Below are 14,544 nucleotides of genomic sequence, written 5' to 3' on the forward strand. Positions count from 1 at the left end.
CGGGAGAGGCGCAGCGCGCCCTTGCCGCTGCCCCCCGACTTGGCTGAAAGGCTGGCGGGGGGAGAAGCCTGCTCCTTCCTGTCGCCAGCCCCGCAAACTCGGGGGACAGCGGGAGAGGCGCAGCGCGCCATCCCGCTGTCCCCCGACTTGGCTGGAAGGCTGGCGGGGGGAGAAGCCTGCTCCTTCCCGTCGCCAGCCCCGCAAACTCGGGGGACAGCGGGAGAGGCGCAGCGCGCCATCCCGCTGTCTCCCGACATGGTTTGGAGGCTGGCGGAGGGCTTCCTCCTCCCCCAGCCCCGCAAGCTCCCAGAGCGATGCCAAAGCTGCGCGCAGCTTCGGCATGGCTCTGGGTCCCGTTCTGGGGGAGGGGGAAGCTCGGGCTTCCCCCGCCCCAGCCCCACGCCTGGCGGTGGGGGAATAATTTTTTTCCCCTTTATTTCCCCCCCCCCCCGCCAATTTTTCCCGCGGCACACCAGGCAAAGTCTCGCGGCACAGTAGTGTGCCGCGGAACACCGGTTGGGAAACACTGGTCTAGAGGATGTCTAGGACTAAATGGCAGTAACTGGTGTGAAGACTGCAGCCAAGTATTGTTACAGGTTTTGGGTGCCAGAGTTTGTGGGGGCAAGGCACTCATATTTCCTTGATTTAGAGAAGGTGCCAGACATTGAATTTACCAGTGTACAAATGCAGGCTAAACTGGTTTCTCCTAACCAGAGAGTTGCCTGGAAAAAAGCCATTAAGAAACAAAAGCAGTGCCATGACCCATCAAGATTGGCTATCAGCAAAGCAAAAGCTGTACCACTGACTGGCTCGCTCTGTGACAGTTTATGCGTTCCATGTATTTTTCTGGAAATAAAAAATTTAAAAAGGAGTCGGCATCATCTTCATATGATTATTTATATTTGTGAATTCAAAGCAGCTTTCACAGACTGATATTTATCGCACTGCTTCGCAGGAAATGCTGTCAATCACTTCAGCTATACTCCCACTGAAGAAGTGTACGTTATTAGCCATTACTACGTTTGTTTTGTGACAACCACACATTGCTAAAAATTAATTAAAAGAGCTATTTAAGCAGAAAAAAGCGCATGCGTGGGGTAGGCAATTTCAACCTTTTTTTCCTTGACAACAACGTGCAATGCCCTGTAGCAGTTGCTTTGTTTTGCTCTCCAACAGTAGGGTGTTTCCTACTGCTCACTTCCCATCTGTATCCCATTTTCTCAGTCACTGAACAAATGCAATTAGCTTGCAGTCAGCCACATAATGATCTCCTACAAGTACCACTAAGGTGTTCTGTATCCATGGATTCTCACATCATTTCCCCCCAGAATATTATGCTTTTCAACACTCAGGCTGATTCACAGGTCAAGAGGAGTTCCTGCACTTCAGCCCGTTTCAAAAGTAAATCAAGCAGATTTTTTATAGGGTTTTATTCTCAGAAATTTCGCTTATCAGAGCAACTTTAGATTCATTGGAGGCATGCATGTTCATGACTGCGATGTGGAAAGATAACCTGAATGTTATCACAAATATAAGACCACACAGAGAGCTTGCCCTTCTGTGGCACAATGGGTCGGTGTGTCTGGCTGTTAACAAGAAGGTTGGGGGTTCGAGCCCACCCACGGATGGCTGTGGGCAGGATTCGTACATTGCAGGGGGGTTGGACTAGATGACCCTCAGGATCCCTTCCAACTTTGATTTCCCAACACCTGAAACAAAATGGAGTCAGTTTATAAATCCAGTTACCAGTCACACATATATACAGTAAACAGAATAGCGTACAGAAATGATAAGGTGTGAATCTGCCATTGGCTGAACTGGATTGGAGAACCCAGGGCATATAATACAAATCTTAACATTTCATGGCAAATAGAGAGTTATATAAAACTATATTCAGCTAAACATGATATACTTTATCTTGGGGATCAAGTGTAGGTAATATATTTAAAAGGAGGAGGCAATAATTATGCTCCAGCAATATAAAATAAGTAGCAATACATGTAAAAGGTAAATGGCCCCTGGAGAGTTAAGTCCAGTTAAAGGCGACTATGGGGTTGCGGTGCTCATCACGCTTTTCAGGTCGAGGGAGCCAGCGTTTGTCCACACGCAGCTTTCCAGGTCATGTGGCCAGCATGACTAAACCGCTTCTGGTGCAACGGGACAGTGTGACAGAAACCAGAGCACACAGAAACGCTGTTTACCTTCCCGTCGCAGCAGTACCTATTTCTCTACTTGCACTGGTGTGCTTTTGAACTGCTAGGTTGGCAGGAACTGGGACAGAGCAATGGGAGCTCGCCCTGTCCCAGGGATTCGAACCGCCGACCTTCCGATTGGCAAGCCCAAGAGGCTCAGTGGTTTAGACCACAGCGCCACTTGCTCCCTAGCAATACATGTATGCTTGTCCAAACAAAGATCTTATGCTGGGTCTCATGATATGGAAAGATAGCTATCATATCTGTCTGCATACAATGGTACCTCGGGTTAAGAACTTAATTCGTTCTGGAGGTCTGTTCTTAACATGAAACTGTTCTTAACCTGAAGCACCACTTTAGCTAATGGGGCCTCCTGCTGCTGCTGTGCCGCCGCTGAACGATTCCTGTTCTCATCCTGAAGCAAAGTTCTTAACCCGAGGTAACCTGTAACCTGAAGCGTATGTAACCTGAAGCGTATGTAACCCAAGGTACCACTGTATATGCATTATCAACAACAGGTATAATAAGGTTGCCAGCAGCTTTTCCTTTTTTATTATTATTGAGGGGGTGGGAATCTTTGCAGCGGGAGATCACTTTAATCTTTGTGACATGTAAACCCTACATGTGTAGGAAAGCAGGCCAAACCCTCGTGGATTCCAGTAAACCAATATTGAATGTATCTAGCAGTATTAATCTCAGATGGCCTCAGTACGTAGGAGAAAAAAACCTTGAAAAGGGCAGGCTGGTGCTCATCACCATATGCATACGATAGAAGCTGCTAACATGGGAAAGCGCCCCAGGGATTCTACAACATGCTATGCTTGGCAGCTTTCCTTGTCGAAACCAGCAACAAAACAAAAGCTTTTATTTATTTTTTTATAGGTCTCTTTAGTCAGCTAGCATATGTTATCCCATTGTAGACTCTTGGCCCAGCCCAGTGCTGTCAGAATATTTCATGTCTCGCTACAGGAATCTGCAATATGTCCAAGAAAAACAACTTTCTTTACACCTTAGCCTCCCACATAAGGAATCCTAACAGCCTCCGCTGGGAGAAGTGGGACACGGAGGAGTTGATTGACTTGAAAAGTAGTCGGCTATTTGAAAGTGTATGGGCCACACACCCCCTATGGTTTACAATACATAACCGTAGAAACATAAAATACCTGTTACGTTCAGCCAAAAACAATACAGGCAGTGCCACATTCTTATACAGTGGTGACTCGCAAGACAAAATTAATTCGTTCTGCGAGTTTTTCCATCTTGCGAATTTTCCGCCTTGCGAAGCACGGTTTCGGAAAAGTTTTGGAAAAGCTTCAAAAATCACCAAAGTCTTCAAAAACCTCAAAAAAGGCTACCACACCGTGTGCTATGAGTTGCTCCTCGAAGTCAAGTCGCAACTGTATTAACGGTTTTAAGAAAAAGGAAACAAACTTGCAAGACGTTTTCGTCTTGCGAAGCAAGCCCATAGGGAAATTCGTCTTGCGAAGCAACTCAAAAAACCAAAACCCCTTTCGTCTTGCGAGGCATTCGTCTTGCGAGATACCACTGTACATGTCTACTCAAAAGGAAGTTCCCCTTGCCACAGGGAATTGGAGATGGGATTGCAGACTAAAGCACTAATCCACTTTTAGATTAGCCCTAGCTTTGCCGCAAGACAGAAAAAATATATTGTTATAGACAGTGCTTTTCTTCTATGAAAAAAAAAGGTGCCGGTACTCTTGAGTACTCCCAGAAAAAGCACTGGTTATAGATTTGAGTGGGTGCCCCCCCTAAACCGCAGATATTGATAAATGGTAGGATTCTGATTATTTGTAGTATGGCAGGACCCAACAAATACAATTAGATTCAGTTCTGAATAAACATGCATAGGACCATGTTGCTAGCAACCACAATAAAGATTTTAGTGGCTTTTGTATAAAAAGCATTGTTTAAGGAAGGCGACACACTTGCATTGTTGTTGTTTAGTCGTTTATTCGTGTCCGACTCTTCGTGACCCCATGGACCAGAGCACGCCAGGCACTCCTGTCTTCCACTGCCTCCCGCAGTTTGGTCAAACTCATGCTGGTAACCTCGAAAACACTATCCAACCATCTCGTCCTCTGTCGCCCCCTTCTCCTTGTGCCCTCCATCTTTCCCAGCATCAGTGTCTTCTCCAGGGACTCTTCTCTTCTCATGAGGTGGCCAAAGTACTAGAGCCTCGGCTTCAGGATCTGTCCTTCCAGTGAGCACTCAGGGCTGATTTCCTTCAGAATGGATAGGTTTGATCTTCTTGCAGTCCATGGGACTCTCAAGAGTCTTCTCCAGCACCATAATTCAAAAGCATCAATTCTTCGGCGATCAGCCTTCTTTATGGTCCAGCTCTCACTTGCATTACTAAATACAGAAATCACAACCAAATTTGATGTTAAAAAAAACACCTGAAAATCTACATTGTGTTGTTTAACTCAGGAACTCTGGTTCCTGAGTTCCTTTCTGTGTTAAAAACAGAATGTAATCTGAAGCCCAGCATTGATTTCAATGTGACTCAGCATGCCTGTGCCTCTGTGGTCATGACTGCATGCACTGCCACCAAAAATACTGGCGAAAGTATTTTTCTTCTTCTCATGATTGCTATTGTCAGAATACCCAAATGTTAGTTATATATTTCTTTCTCTCTTTTTGTTTTTTGCAGACTATAAACTGATCTCTAAGTGTTATGTTATCAGTTTCACTTCATGTTGAAAGGATTCCAACTCCGTCTCGTTTTTAAAATATTATACAGGAAGATCACATCTCATGCTGATTTCACTTACAGTTACAGATTTATGTGGATCGAGAATTATTTTTTTAAAAAATAATAATAACAAAAAGGGGGGAGCGGGGGGGAACCCCTGGAAGGGCCATCTGAGATCAACCTGCTTACAAGCTGAGATCTATATTATGAAAAACTACACAATATACATCTGCTGTATAGTATATATAAGATTCTACCTGACTAAATCATGCTCAGAGCAGACCCACTGAAATGAATGGGAGCTGAAAGTTTGCATTGACAACTCCATTGATTTCAGTGGGTCTATTCAGAATAATATGGGACGCGGGTGGCGCTGTGGGTAAAAGCCTCAGCGCCTAGGGCTTGCCGATCGAAAGGTCGGCGGTTCGAATCCCCGCAGCGGGGTGCGCTCCCGTTGCTCGGTCCCAGCGCCTGCCAACCTAGCAGTTCGAAAGCACCTTCGGGTGCAAGTAGATAAATAGGGACCGCTTACTAGCGGGAAGGTAAACGGCGTTTCCGTGTGCTGCGCTGGCTCGCCAGATGCAGCTTCGTCACGCTGGCCACGTGACCCGGAAGTGTCTCCGGCCAGCGCTGGCCTCTTGAGTGAGATGGGCGCACAACCCTAGAGTCTGTCAAGACTGGCCCGTACGGGCAGGGGTACCTTTACCTTTACCTTTTATTCAGAATAATATCTAAACACGTGGAATTATATTTCTTCCATATACCTTTCCGACTGTTGGATACAAAATGCCATTATTTTGACCGCTGTAAGCAGATGAAAACATTAGCAGGATTTCAATGTCATTTCAATGTATCAAAGATTATGGATAACATGGATGGATATAAAATATAAAGGTAAAGGTAAAGGTAAAGGTACCCCTGCCCGTACGGGCCAGTCTTGCCAGACTCTAGGGTTGTGCGCTCATCTCACTCTATAGGCCAGGAGCCAGTGCTGTCCGCAGACACTTCCGGGTCACGTGGCCAGCGTGACAAGCTGCATCTGGCGAGCCAGCGCAGCACACGGAACGCCGTTTACCTTCCTGCTGGTAAGCGGTCCCTATTTATCTACTTGCACCCGGGGGTGCTTTCGAACTGCTAGGTTGGCAGGCGCTGGGACCGAGCAGCGGGAGCGCACCCCGCCGCGGGGATTCGAACCGCCGACCTTTCGATCGGCAAGCCCTAGGCGCTGAGGCTTTTACCCACAGCGCCACCCGCGTCCCATCATATATAAAATATAGAGTATGGAATAATATGAGGTGAAAATGTTGGCAATAAGAGCCATGGAGGGGAAGTCTTGAGATTCAGAGAATTTTCTATACATGGATATGTATTTGGTATTGTTATAAATTTCTATCTGTAAAATCAAATAAAAATGATATTTTTTTTAAAAAGCCATTATTCCATCTCAACCTTTACGTGATTCACAATGTCAAATTTGCCCTCTGCCCCTTTCTTATCTTGTTTTCCATACCGAATCACTAGATTCCTTCTCCTCAGGGCCACTTTATTGTGGGTTCCTCAGAAATGCCATCAACTTTAGTTCCCAAATCTTTCTTATTAGCTTTATCGGTCTTCAACTGCTTTTCTTCCGTTTTAGAAAACACACCTTTAACCACTGCAAGATATAAAAATAAGAAACACGATATCTGACAAAATGTAATAAACATTTCAAAGTCTAATATAATATGAAACTGAAAAAAACTAATATTCACTACCATCCGCCAATATTGAATTGCCTCCCCATACTTCCAACATGTGTGCATGTCTGCAAAATTTACAAATATATTTACAAATATTTACAAATATTTAATCTCTTTGGAAGACACATTCTGTCACGGGGGGGGGGCTCTTTTTGGTTTTGTACAAATTTAGTACATTCAATCTCCTTTTCACCAATTTTATTCATTTTGCAGGCCCACAAGCACCACTGTGCATCCATCTAAAAGCACTTTTCTTTATCGTCTCTCTACCATTTCTTGATAAAGGTTTTATATTCTTCTACCTGAGTATTAAATAATATCCCATAATCATTTGATAGCTTATTTCTATTGGTTGGTGTCAACTTTTCTGGTCTTTTTACCTTTAACCCATGATTTACTCCTCACATATTTTCATTTTTTTCCTTTCATCCCCAGTAAAATTGGAAAGTGTTCCAATTATAAAGTAATAGGGGGGAGTGCATTAATTTGGAAGAAGAATGTGCCTCCCACAAGGTGTTTAACTATGATGTATTGCCAATCCAACAGCATTAATTGTCTTTATTGTCTAAGCCAGTGTTTCCCAACCTTTTTTGGGCAAAGGCACACTTGTTTCATGAAAAAAATATCGAGGCACACCACCATTACAGCCCCGTGACGTCAGCGCGCAGCGTCACGCCGGGAGGGACGCACGAAAGTGTAAGTTTCAATTTTCCCCCCTCCCCCTTGCCTTCCTTCTGTGCCAACCACCAAAAAGCCAAGAAAAAAGCCAAGACTTTAGGGCAGCAGGTCGACACGGAAGAAGCTCCTACCTAAGGACAGGTGCGACGGCCGTGTCCTCTTCTGCCACACTTGGCAGCCCTGCCTCACGGTCGTGACTCCCACCCTGATTTCTCCCCGCAGGTCGAGCGGCACAGGCAGCCCAATGTGTCCAGCCCAGACACAAGCCCCGCTTCCCCACTCTAGATCCTGAATGCGACCAAGTGCTCTGGACTCCCGAGCAGGGTGGGAAAGAGGACTCGCATCTGGTAGCCTCCGGGCTCCTCGCCTGCTCGAGGGATGGCATTGCAGGCAAGCTGCCGGCCGTCGCCATCGCCGCCCCCTCATGCGAGTGGACCTGCCCGGAGTGGTGGGCCGGGGGAGGCTCGCTCTCTGTGGGGATGTGGCCCGCACGCGTGGCCCCGCTTCCTCCTGCCCAGGGCTGAGCTCCTTACCCGCGATCTTGGTCTCGCGCACGCGGATCCCACTTATTCTGAAGCTCGCGCCACTTGCCGGGGCTCTCACACCGTGCCAGGGCGAGGCGGCGCGGCCCACTGACGTCATCGCGGCTCGCCGCCGCCCTCGACTTCCCTGTTCCCTCCCCTCCCTCGGGTCGCCGTGGTTACCGAGGACTGCAAGCTGCTCGGGCGAGCGTGGGGCATTAAGTGGGAGAAGGAAAATTAAAATTAAAACTCGCCTGAAGGCCGCCTCTCCGGATACAGTGGTGCCTCGCAAGACGAAATTAATTCGTTCCGCAAGTCTCTTCGTCTTGCGAGTTTTTCGTCTTGCGATGCACGGTTTCCCATAGGAATGCATTGAAAATCAATTAATGCGTTCCTAGGGAAACCGCCTTCAGACCAGGTCCGGGGACAGTCTGTCCCCCGACCTCTTCTGAAGGCTGGGTGGGGGGGGACAAGGGCTTTTCTTCCCACCCCCAGCATTTTAAAAAACCCCGGAACAGCGGAGGACTTCTCCGCTGTCCGGGGCAATCTTAAAATGCTGGCGGGTGGCATTTTAAAATCGCCCGGGACAGCGGAGGACTTCTCCGCTGTCCGGGGCGATTTAAAAGCCCCTGGGAAGGCAGGCAGGGGGGACAAAGATTTTCGCCCCCCGCCCGCCTTCAGAAGAGGTCCTGGACCTCTTCTGAAGGTGGGCGGGGCCGAAAGTCTTTGCTCCCCCCTGCCTGCCTTCCCGGGAGAGCGGAGAAAGGCAGCGCGTTTCTCCGCTGTCCCGGACGGCTTTTGAAGGCAGGCTTTTGAAAGCCGTCCGGGACAGCGGAGAAACGCAGCGCGCCCTTGCCGCTGCCCCCCGACTTGGCTGGAAGGCTGGCGGGGGGAGAAGCCTGCTCCTCCCCATCGCCAGCCCCGCAAACTCGGGGGACAGCGGGAGAGGCGCAGCGCGCCATCCCGCTGTCCCCCGACTTGGCTGGAAGGCTGGCAGGGGGAGAAGCCTGCTCCTCCCCATCGCCAGCCCTGCAAACTCGGGGGACAGCGGGAGAGGCGCAGCGCGCCATCCCGCTGTCTCCCGACATGGTTTGGAGGCTGGCGGAGGGCTTCCTCCTCCCCCAGCCCCGCAAGCTCCCAGAGCGATGCCAAAGCTGCGCGCAGCTTCGGCATGGCTCTGAGTCCCGTTCTGGGGGAGGGGGAAGCTCGGGCTTCCCCCGCCCCAGCCCCACGCCTGGCGGTGGGGGAATAATTTTTTTTCCCCTTTATTCCCCCCCCCCGCCAATTTTTCCCGCGGCACACCAGGCAACGTCTGGCGGCACACTAGTGTGCCGCGGAACACCGGTTGGGAAACACTGGTCTAAGCAGGGAGTGCCCAGGAAAAGAAGTGGTTATCAATTCTGAAGAAACCAGACTTCTGGTGATTAAGAATGCAGCAGTCATAATTAGAGATTATCTGGTACTTAAAAACGAGTCGAAAAATACATTTCTATCTCCCTAAATAAATAATTTCTCTCTTAAAATAAACGCAGCCCATTTTAATACTTCCTGCTGCAGCCTAGCCATCTATATACTTCACCAAGCTCCCTACATGAAAAAGATGAGGTTATATTACACAGAGACTTAGCGGAGACAGAATGCAAGGCCTTCACAATGCATTATTTATAGCCTACTACCGGTTCATATTCTTTGGGAGAAAAATGCACGAGGCAAAAGCCCTGAACCTTGTGATTGATAAAGTATGGAACAAAGTTAACAGAAATCTTAAATCATCTACCAAAGACCTGAAGGTAAAGCTCATGCAACAGCAAGTACCCAGCAGACTACATCTAAGATAGATAAACAGGGAATCAAAGCCTCCGACAGGGACTGGGAATATGGAAAGCTCAATATAGCACCAGCTCCTTTTGTTGGGCCTTCAGATGCAGTTTTTGAGGCAATGTGCTGTATCACACTCACACAGTTATAAATCAGCCATATTTTTTCTATTTTTCTAATTCTGCAATTCCTGATCTTCACCACATTTTCTCATGTTTAAAATTAGTGTTTTTTTTTTTTGGGGGGGGGGGGTCAGGATGAGCAGAGGACTGAGGGTGGGGAAAGAGGCTTGTCTTCCACAGCCTCCCCAACCCTGCTTTTTAAAGAGCATGCTGTTCATTTCCTAAACATTTTACTGCCCTGGCTATTGAGCAGGCACCATCCCAGTACTCTTTTAAGCACCGGCTGAAAGCTGCTGTGTATGTCTAGCCTAGAGAAGAGGGGAAACATGACAGCCACCTTCAAATATCTAAACAGCTGTCACATCAAAAATGGAGGAAGCTTGTTTTCTCGTGCTCCTGAAGGAAACAATGGATTCAAGTTACAAGAAAGGAGATTCCGACTAAACATACGGGAAAAGTTTCTGACAATAAGAGCTGTTCAACAGTGGAACACTCTCCCCTGGGAGGTTGTGGACCATCCTTCCTTGGATGTTTTTTAGCAGAGGTTGGGTGGCCATCTGCCATGGATGCTTTAGCTAAGATGCCTGCATTGCAGGGGGTTGGACTAGATGGCTCTTGAGGCCCCATGGCACTGTGGGTTAAACCACAGACCCTAGGGCTTGCCGATCAGAAGGTCGGCGGTTCGAATCTCCGCAACGGGGTGAGCTCCCGTTGCTCGGTCCCTGCTTCTGCCAACCTAGCAGTTCGAAAGCACGTCAAAGTGCAAGTAGATAAATAGGTACCGCTCCAGCGGGAAGGTAAATGGCGTTTCTGTGTGCTGCTATGGTTCGCCAGAAGCGGCTTAGTCATACTGGCCATATGACCCGGAAGCTGTACGCCAGCTCCCTCAGCCAATAAAGCGAGATGAGCACCGCAACCCCAGAGTTGGTCACAACTGGACCTAATGGTCAGGGGTCCCTTTACCTTTTATCAATAGTAATGAGTTGTGGGCAACTTACACTTGCCAGGAGTGACGCCTCAACGCCTTCCACATGCGCTGCATCAGGAAGATTTTGGGCATCACATGGCAGGACAGAGAATGTCTAAGCTGGATTGGTCATGCCCACAGAATGGAAGGTGCAGGATCCCTAAAGATGGGCTTTACGGGGAGCTGGCTTCAGGCACCAGGCAGACCAACTACGCATTACAAAGGTGTCTGCAAACAGGACACGAAGGTTGCCTACATTAACTTCACTTTATGGGAATCCCTTGCTAGACAACTACAGCACATGGAAACCATCCGTCAGGTTGTGTATCCACAGCACTGACCAGAGGAGGAATGACCACTGGGAGGAGTGCAGATGAAATGGCACGCCTGCATCCGCACAACTAAACACCTTCATCTGCCCCAGCTGCAACAAATCATGTCTCTACAGTATTGGACTCCTCTACAGCCACAGGGGGCGCTGCAACTTTCCAACTTCAGCCCCTGAAGGTGCACCCCTCCTTAGTCTCTGGAGACAGATGGGACGCATAATTTCTAACCTGGTTTAGCATTTTAACTTTTTGCATTGCCGGGGGTTCGGCTAGATGTCCTCGGGGCCGGGGTCCCTTTCCAACAACCCTACAATTCTGTGTTGCAATTCCACCCTAGATTTCCCCCTTTTTGCAAACCTCTCTACTTCTTCTTTTTTGCAATGTATACATTGCGTGAGCTGAATAAAACAAACACAAAGCAATAGGTCCCCTAGCCAAAAAACAGGGGGTGGAGAGAGAGAGTGGAGGAGGCAGCCGCCCGCCCGCGCCTCTCTCGCCTTCCTTGCTCGCAGGAAGAGGAAGGAGCAGCCGTCCTCCTCTTTCCGCGCGTCCCTTTCTCTCCTCCTCCTCCCGCTTCGCCGCGCGCTCTGACGACAGATCCGTGCGCAGCCAGAGGCCACGTTGGCAACTGAGGACGCTGCTGGAGGAGCCGCTTTGCGCTTGAGCTTTTGGGGGCTGACTCTTGATTTGCAGCAAGCAGCAGCAGCTTCCGAGCGAGCATGTCTTCGCCGCCTAAAGTCAAAACAGAGACCCGGGCTGGACACCCTCCTGCTGGTACTGCTGACCTTCCCCCGATCTCTCTCTCTCTCCTTCCTTCTCTCTTTCCACCTCTCCAGATCTTGGCTTGGCCAAACGGGAGTTTGTTGTTGGGAGGGGTGATTAGGGGAGGAGGGGGAAGCTGGTAAGTTTTTTAAAATTAAAAATACCCCCTCCGCACATATGCACAGTATTTGCATGTCGTCCTAAATGGAGAGTGGGCCGGGTTGTGGACATGTTTTGTGTGCGCATCAGGGAAGGAGGCGGGTGCCCGATTCTTTTTAAAGCTGCAAATCCTTTGCACGTTTACTCGGGAGCAAGCCCCGTGGAGCAGAGTTGGGGTTGTTGTTGTTGTTTTTCTGAGCGCAAGAAGGAAGCCCAGCTTCATTGAGGTGACGGGGGCGGCTGCAGCCCAAAGTGTGCTTACAAAAAGGGAGCCCCGTTGAAGCTGCGGGGTTTTCTTCCGGGTAAGCAGGATTGCAGCGTTGCTATCTAGTCAACATGCTGAGGATCCGGGTGCACAGAAGGTGCTGCACTGTTAATACGTGCTTCCTTCCGCCACTTCTTAAAGCAACAAAAGTTTTGTACAGTATGGCCTATGCATATTGAAACTTCTGCAAAGTAGGGCTTTGTCCACTCCCCCTTTCCACTTGAGGACGCCATGCCAACGTATGCAAGAAAACAGATCCCGCAAGTGTCTTGTGAAAAGCCACTTGGAGGTCACCGAGTGGATCCTCATAGGAGTCTAGCTTATAGACCGTAGCACAGAGGAACATTGCACAGTGTGTGTGGATGCCATAATACAATACAGAGTTCCTGTGTACTATTGCAGCCAGATCGTATAAGCTTTTTTCAGTGAGTTTAATAGCACTTATTCTCAGGTTAAAGGGACGTGGGTGGCGCTGTGGGTTAAACCACAGAGCCTAGGACTTGCCGATCAGAAAGTCGGCGGTTCGAATCCCCGCGATGGGGTGAGCTCCCGTTGCTCGGTCCCTGCTCCTGCCAACCTAGCAGTTTGAAAGTGCGTCAAGTGCAAGTAGATAAATAGGTACCGCTGCAGCAGGAAGGTAAACAGCATTTCTGTGCGCTGCTCTGGTTCACCAGAAGCGGCTTAGTCATGCTGGCCACATGACCCGGAAGCTGCACGCCAGCTCCCTAGGCCAATAAAGCGAGATGAGCGCCGCAACCCCAGAGTCTGTCACGACTGGACCTAATGGTCAGGGGTCCCTTTACCTTACTATTCTCAGGTTGGCTGCAGCCCTAGACACACTTTAGTTACATCCTGTGCAATAGCAATATTTGAAGCTACTGTTAAATAGAACAGTATAAAAAAGAATAAAACTTCATTAAATAACTGATTAAAAAAATATCCAAAGTGACTGTCCAAAGAATTTCCATGTCCTAAATGTAGAGGTTAAAACAAAATGTTTAAAAAGTAAGCAAGTTTCTTATTTTGTGTTAATCTTTCCATGAAAGCGCAGAATATTCTTGCTACTGATTTAATTTCTGCCGTGCTTTTCATAAATTATTGTTGGATTTTCAGAAATAAAATAAAAACTCCTGAAGCAAAAATTTCAGTAGAAAAAAATTAAAAACATTCCCCTCCACCCTGAGGCTTTGTGTCCACATGCTGATTTATTCATTTGTCTAACTTCAACATTTGTTGTTCAGAGCAACTTCCCAAACATTGTGCAATACAGTATTCCCAAGTCTAAGCAACTTCCCAAACATTGTGCAATACAGTATTCTGAACATGGAGCTGTCTTGAAGCTGCTGTGCTTGTAAACGCTGTTGATTTCAGAAATCACCAGAGGAAAAACAAGAACTGCATTTTTGAGTGTCTCTTCCCTTTCCCATTTTTGAGTGTCTACTCCCTTTCATCTTCCTGGATTATATTGCTCACTTGCAGGCAGTACTTCTCTTACTTCAACCTTTAACCTTCCCAGTTTGTTCCTGACCTGTATGACCCCACTGTTTCATGATGCCTTAATCTTGAAAGTCCTGTGCTGAAAGTAAGGGAAATAGTTTAAAGAAATTCCATTATTATAAGAGGAAGGCGAGAGATCTAGAGCAGTCGTTCCCAGTTAACTAAGTACTGCAGACCCCCTGTTTGTCAAAAGCCAAACCTTGGACTCCCTACTTTTGAATTTTCCCCTATCCCTATGGTAGTTTTTGTTACGTGAATGGTGCCACAGATCTCCTGGGGTCCACAGACCCCCAATTGGAACCAATGATCCAGGACATTTCTCCTTAAAGTCCTTTTTAATTTCCTGGAAGTGAAGAATACTTTTATTTTTCTAATTGTTTTCTATGTACTCCCCCCCCCCCCTTTCTACTATATATAAAGAACCGTGTAAACTGAAGGCAATGAAGAAGTAAAAGTAAAAATTATTGCGAGCTGTAGAAGGGGCATGTTTGACTTGAGCTCTGTAGTTTGAGAGAGGACCAGCTGTTGCTTACGTAAACAGCTGATAAGTGTTGGTGGTGTTGAGAGCAATTCTATGCCCAAGAAACTGGCATAAAGCAAGCCGGTGCAAATTAAGCCAACACAAAGTTATACTAGAGCCAGACTCCATTCAGCTGCAAGGCTAGTGGTGGTTGAACTGGCCTAAGCCTAGGAAAAACAAGCCTTTAAAGTAGTGTTTGAGTTACATCACCCTTATTGCTATCTTAACTTACGCTAGATTGCCAGGTCATATGACTGTGTTG

At 47.8% G+C, this 14,544-nt stretch overlaps 1 protein-coding gene and 1 long non-coding RNA gene across 2 annotated transcripts in view; one reads left to right on the forward strand and one right to left on the reverse strand.

The window, feature by feature from the left end:
• Positions 1-786: 786 nt before the first annotated feature.
• LOC144328745 (uncharacterized) lies at positions 787-11,479 on the reverse strand. The gene is made up of 3 exons (XR_013394044.1): positions 10,782-11,479; positions 6,416-6,559; positions 787-1,709 (listed from the first exon to the last, which is right to left on the reverse strand). It is a non-coding gene; the product is annotated as an uncharacterized LOC144328745 (long non-coding RNA).
• A 180-nt stretch (positions 11,480-11,659) lies between these two features.
• The window catches only part of DAP (death associated protein), a 31,905-nt gene continuing 29,020 nt past the window's right edge, over positions 11,660-14,544 (forward strand). Inside the window, exon 1 of the mRNA XM_028737965.2 lies at positions 11,660-11,853. Coding sequence (XP_028593798.1) covers positions 11,799-11,853 — 55 coding nt within the window. The 5' untranslated portion in view covers positions 11,660-11,798. The remainder of the gene's footprint in view (positions 11,854-14,544) is intronic.

The sequence above is a fragment of the Podarcis muralis genome, chromosome 8 (assembly GCF_964188315.1).
Source record: "Podarcis muralis chromosome 8, rPodMur119.hap1.1, whole genome shotgun sequence".
Lineage (NCBI taxonomy): Eukaryota > Metazoa > Chordata > Lepidosauria > Squamata > Lacertidae > Podarcis > Podarcis muralis.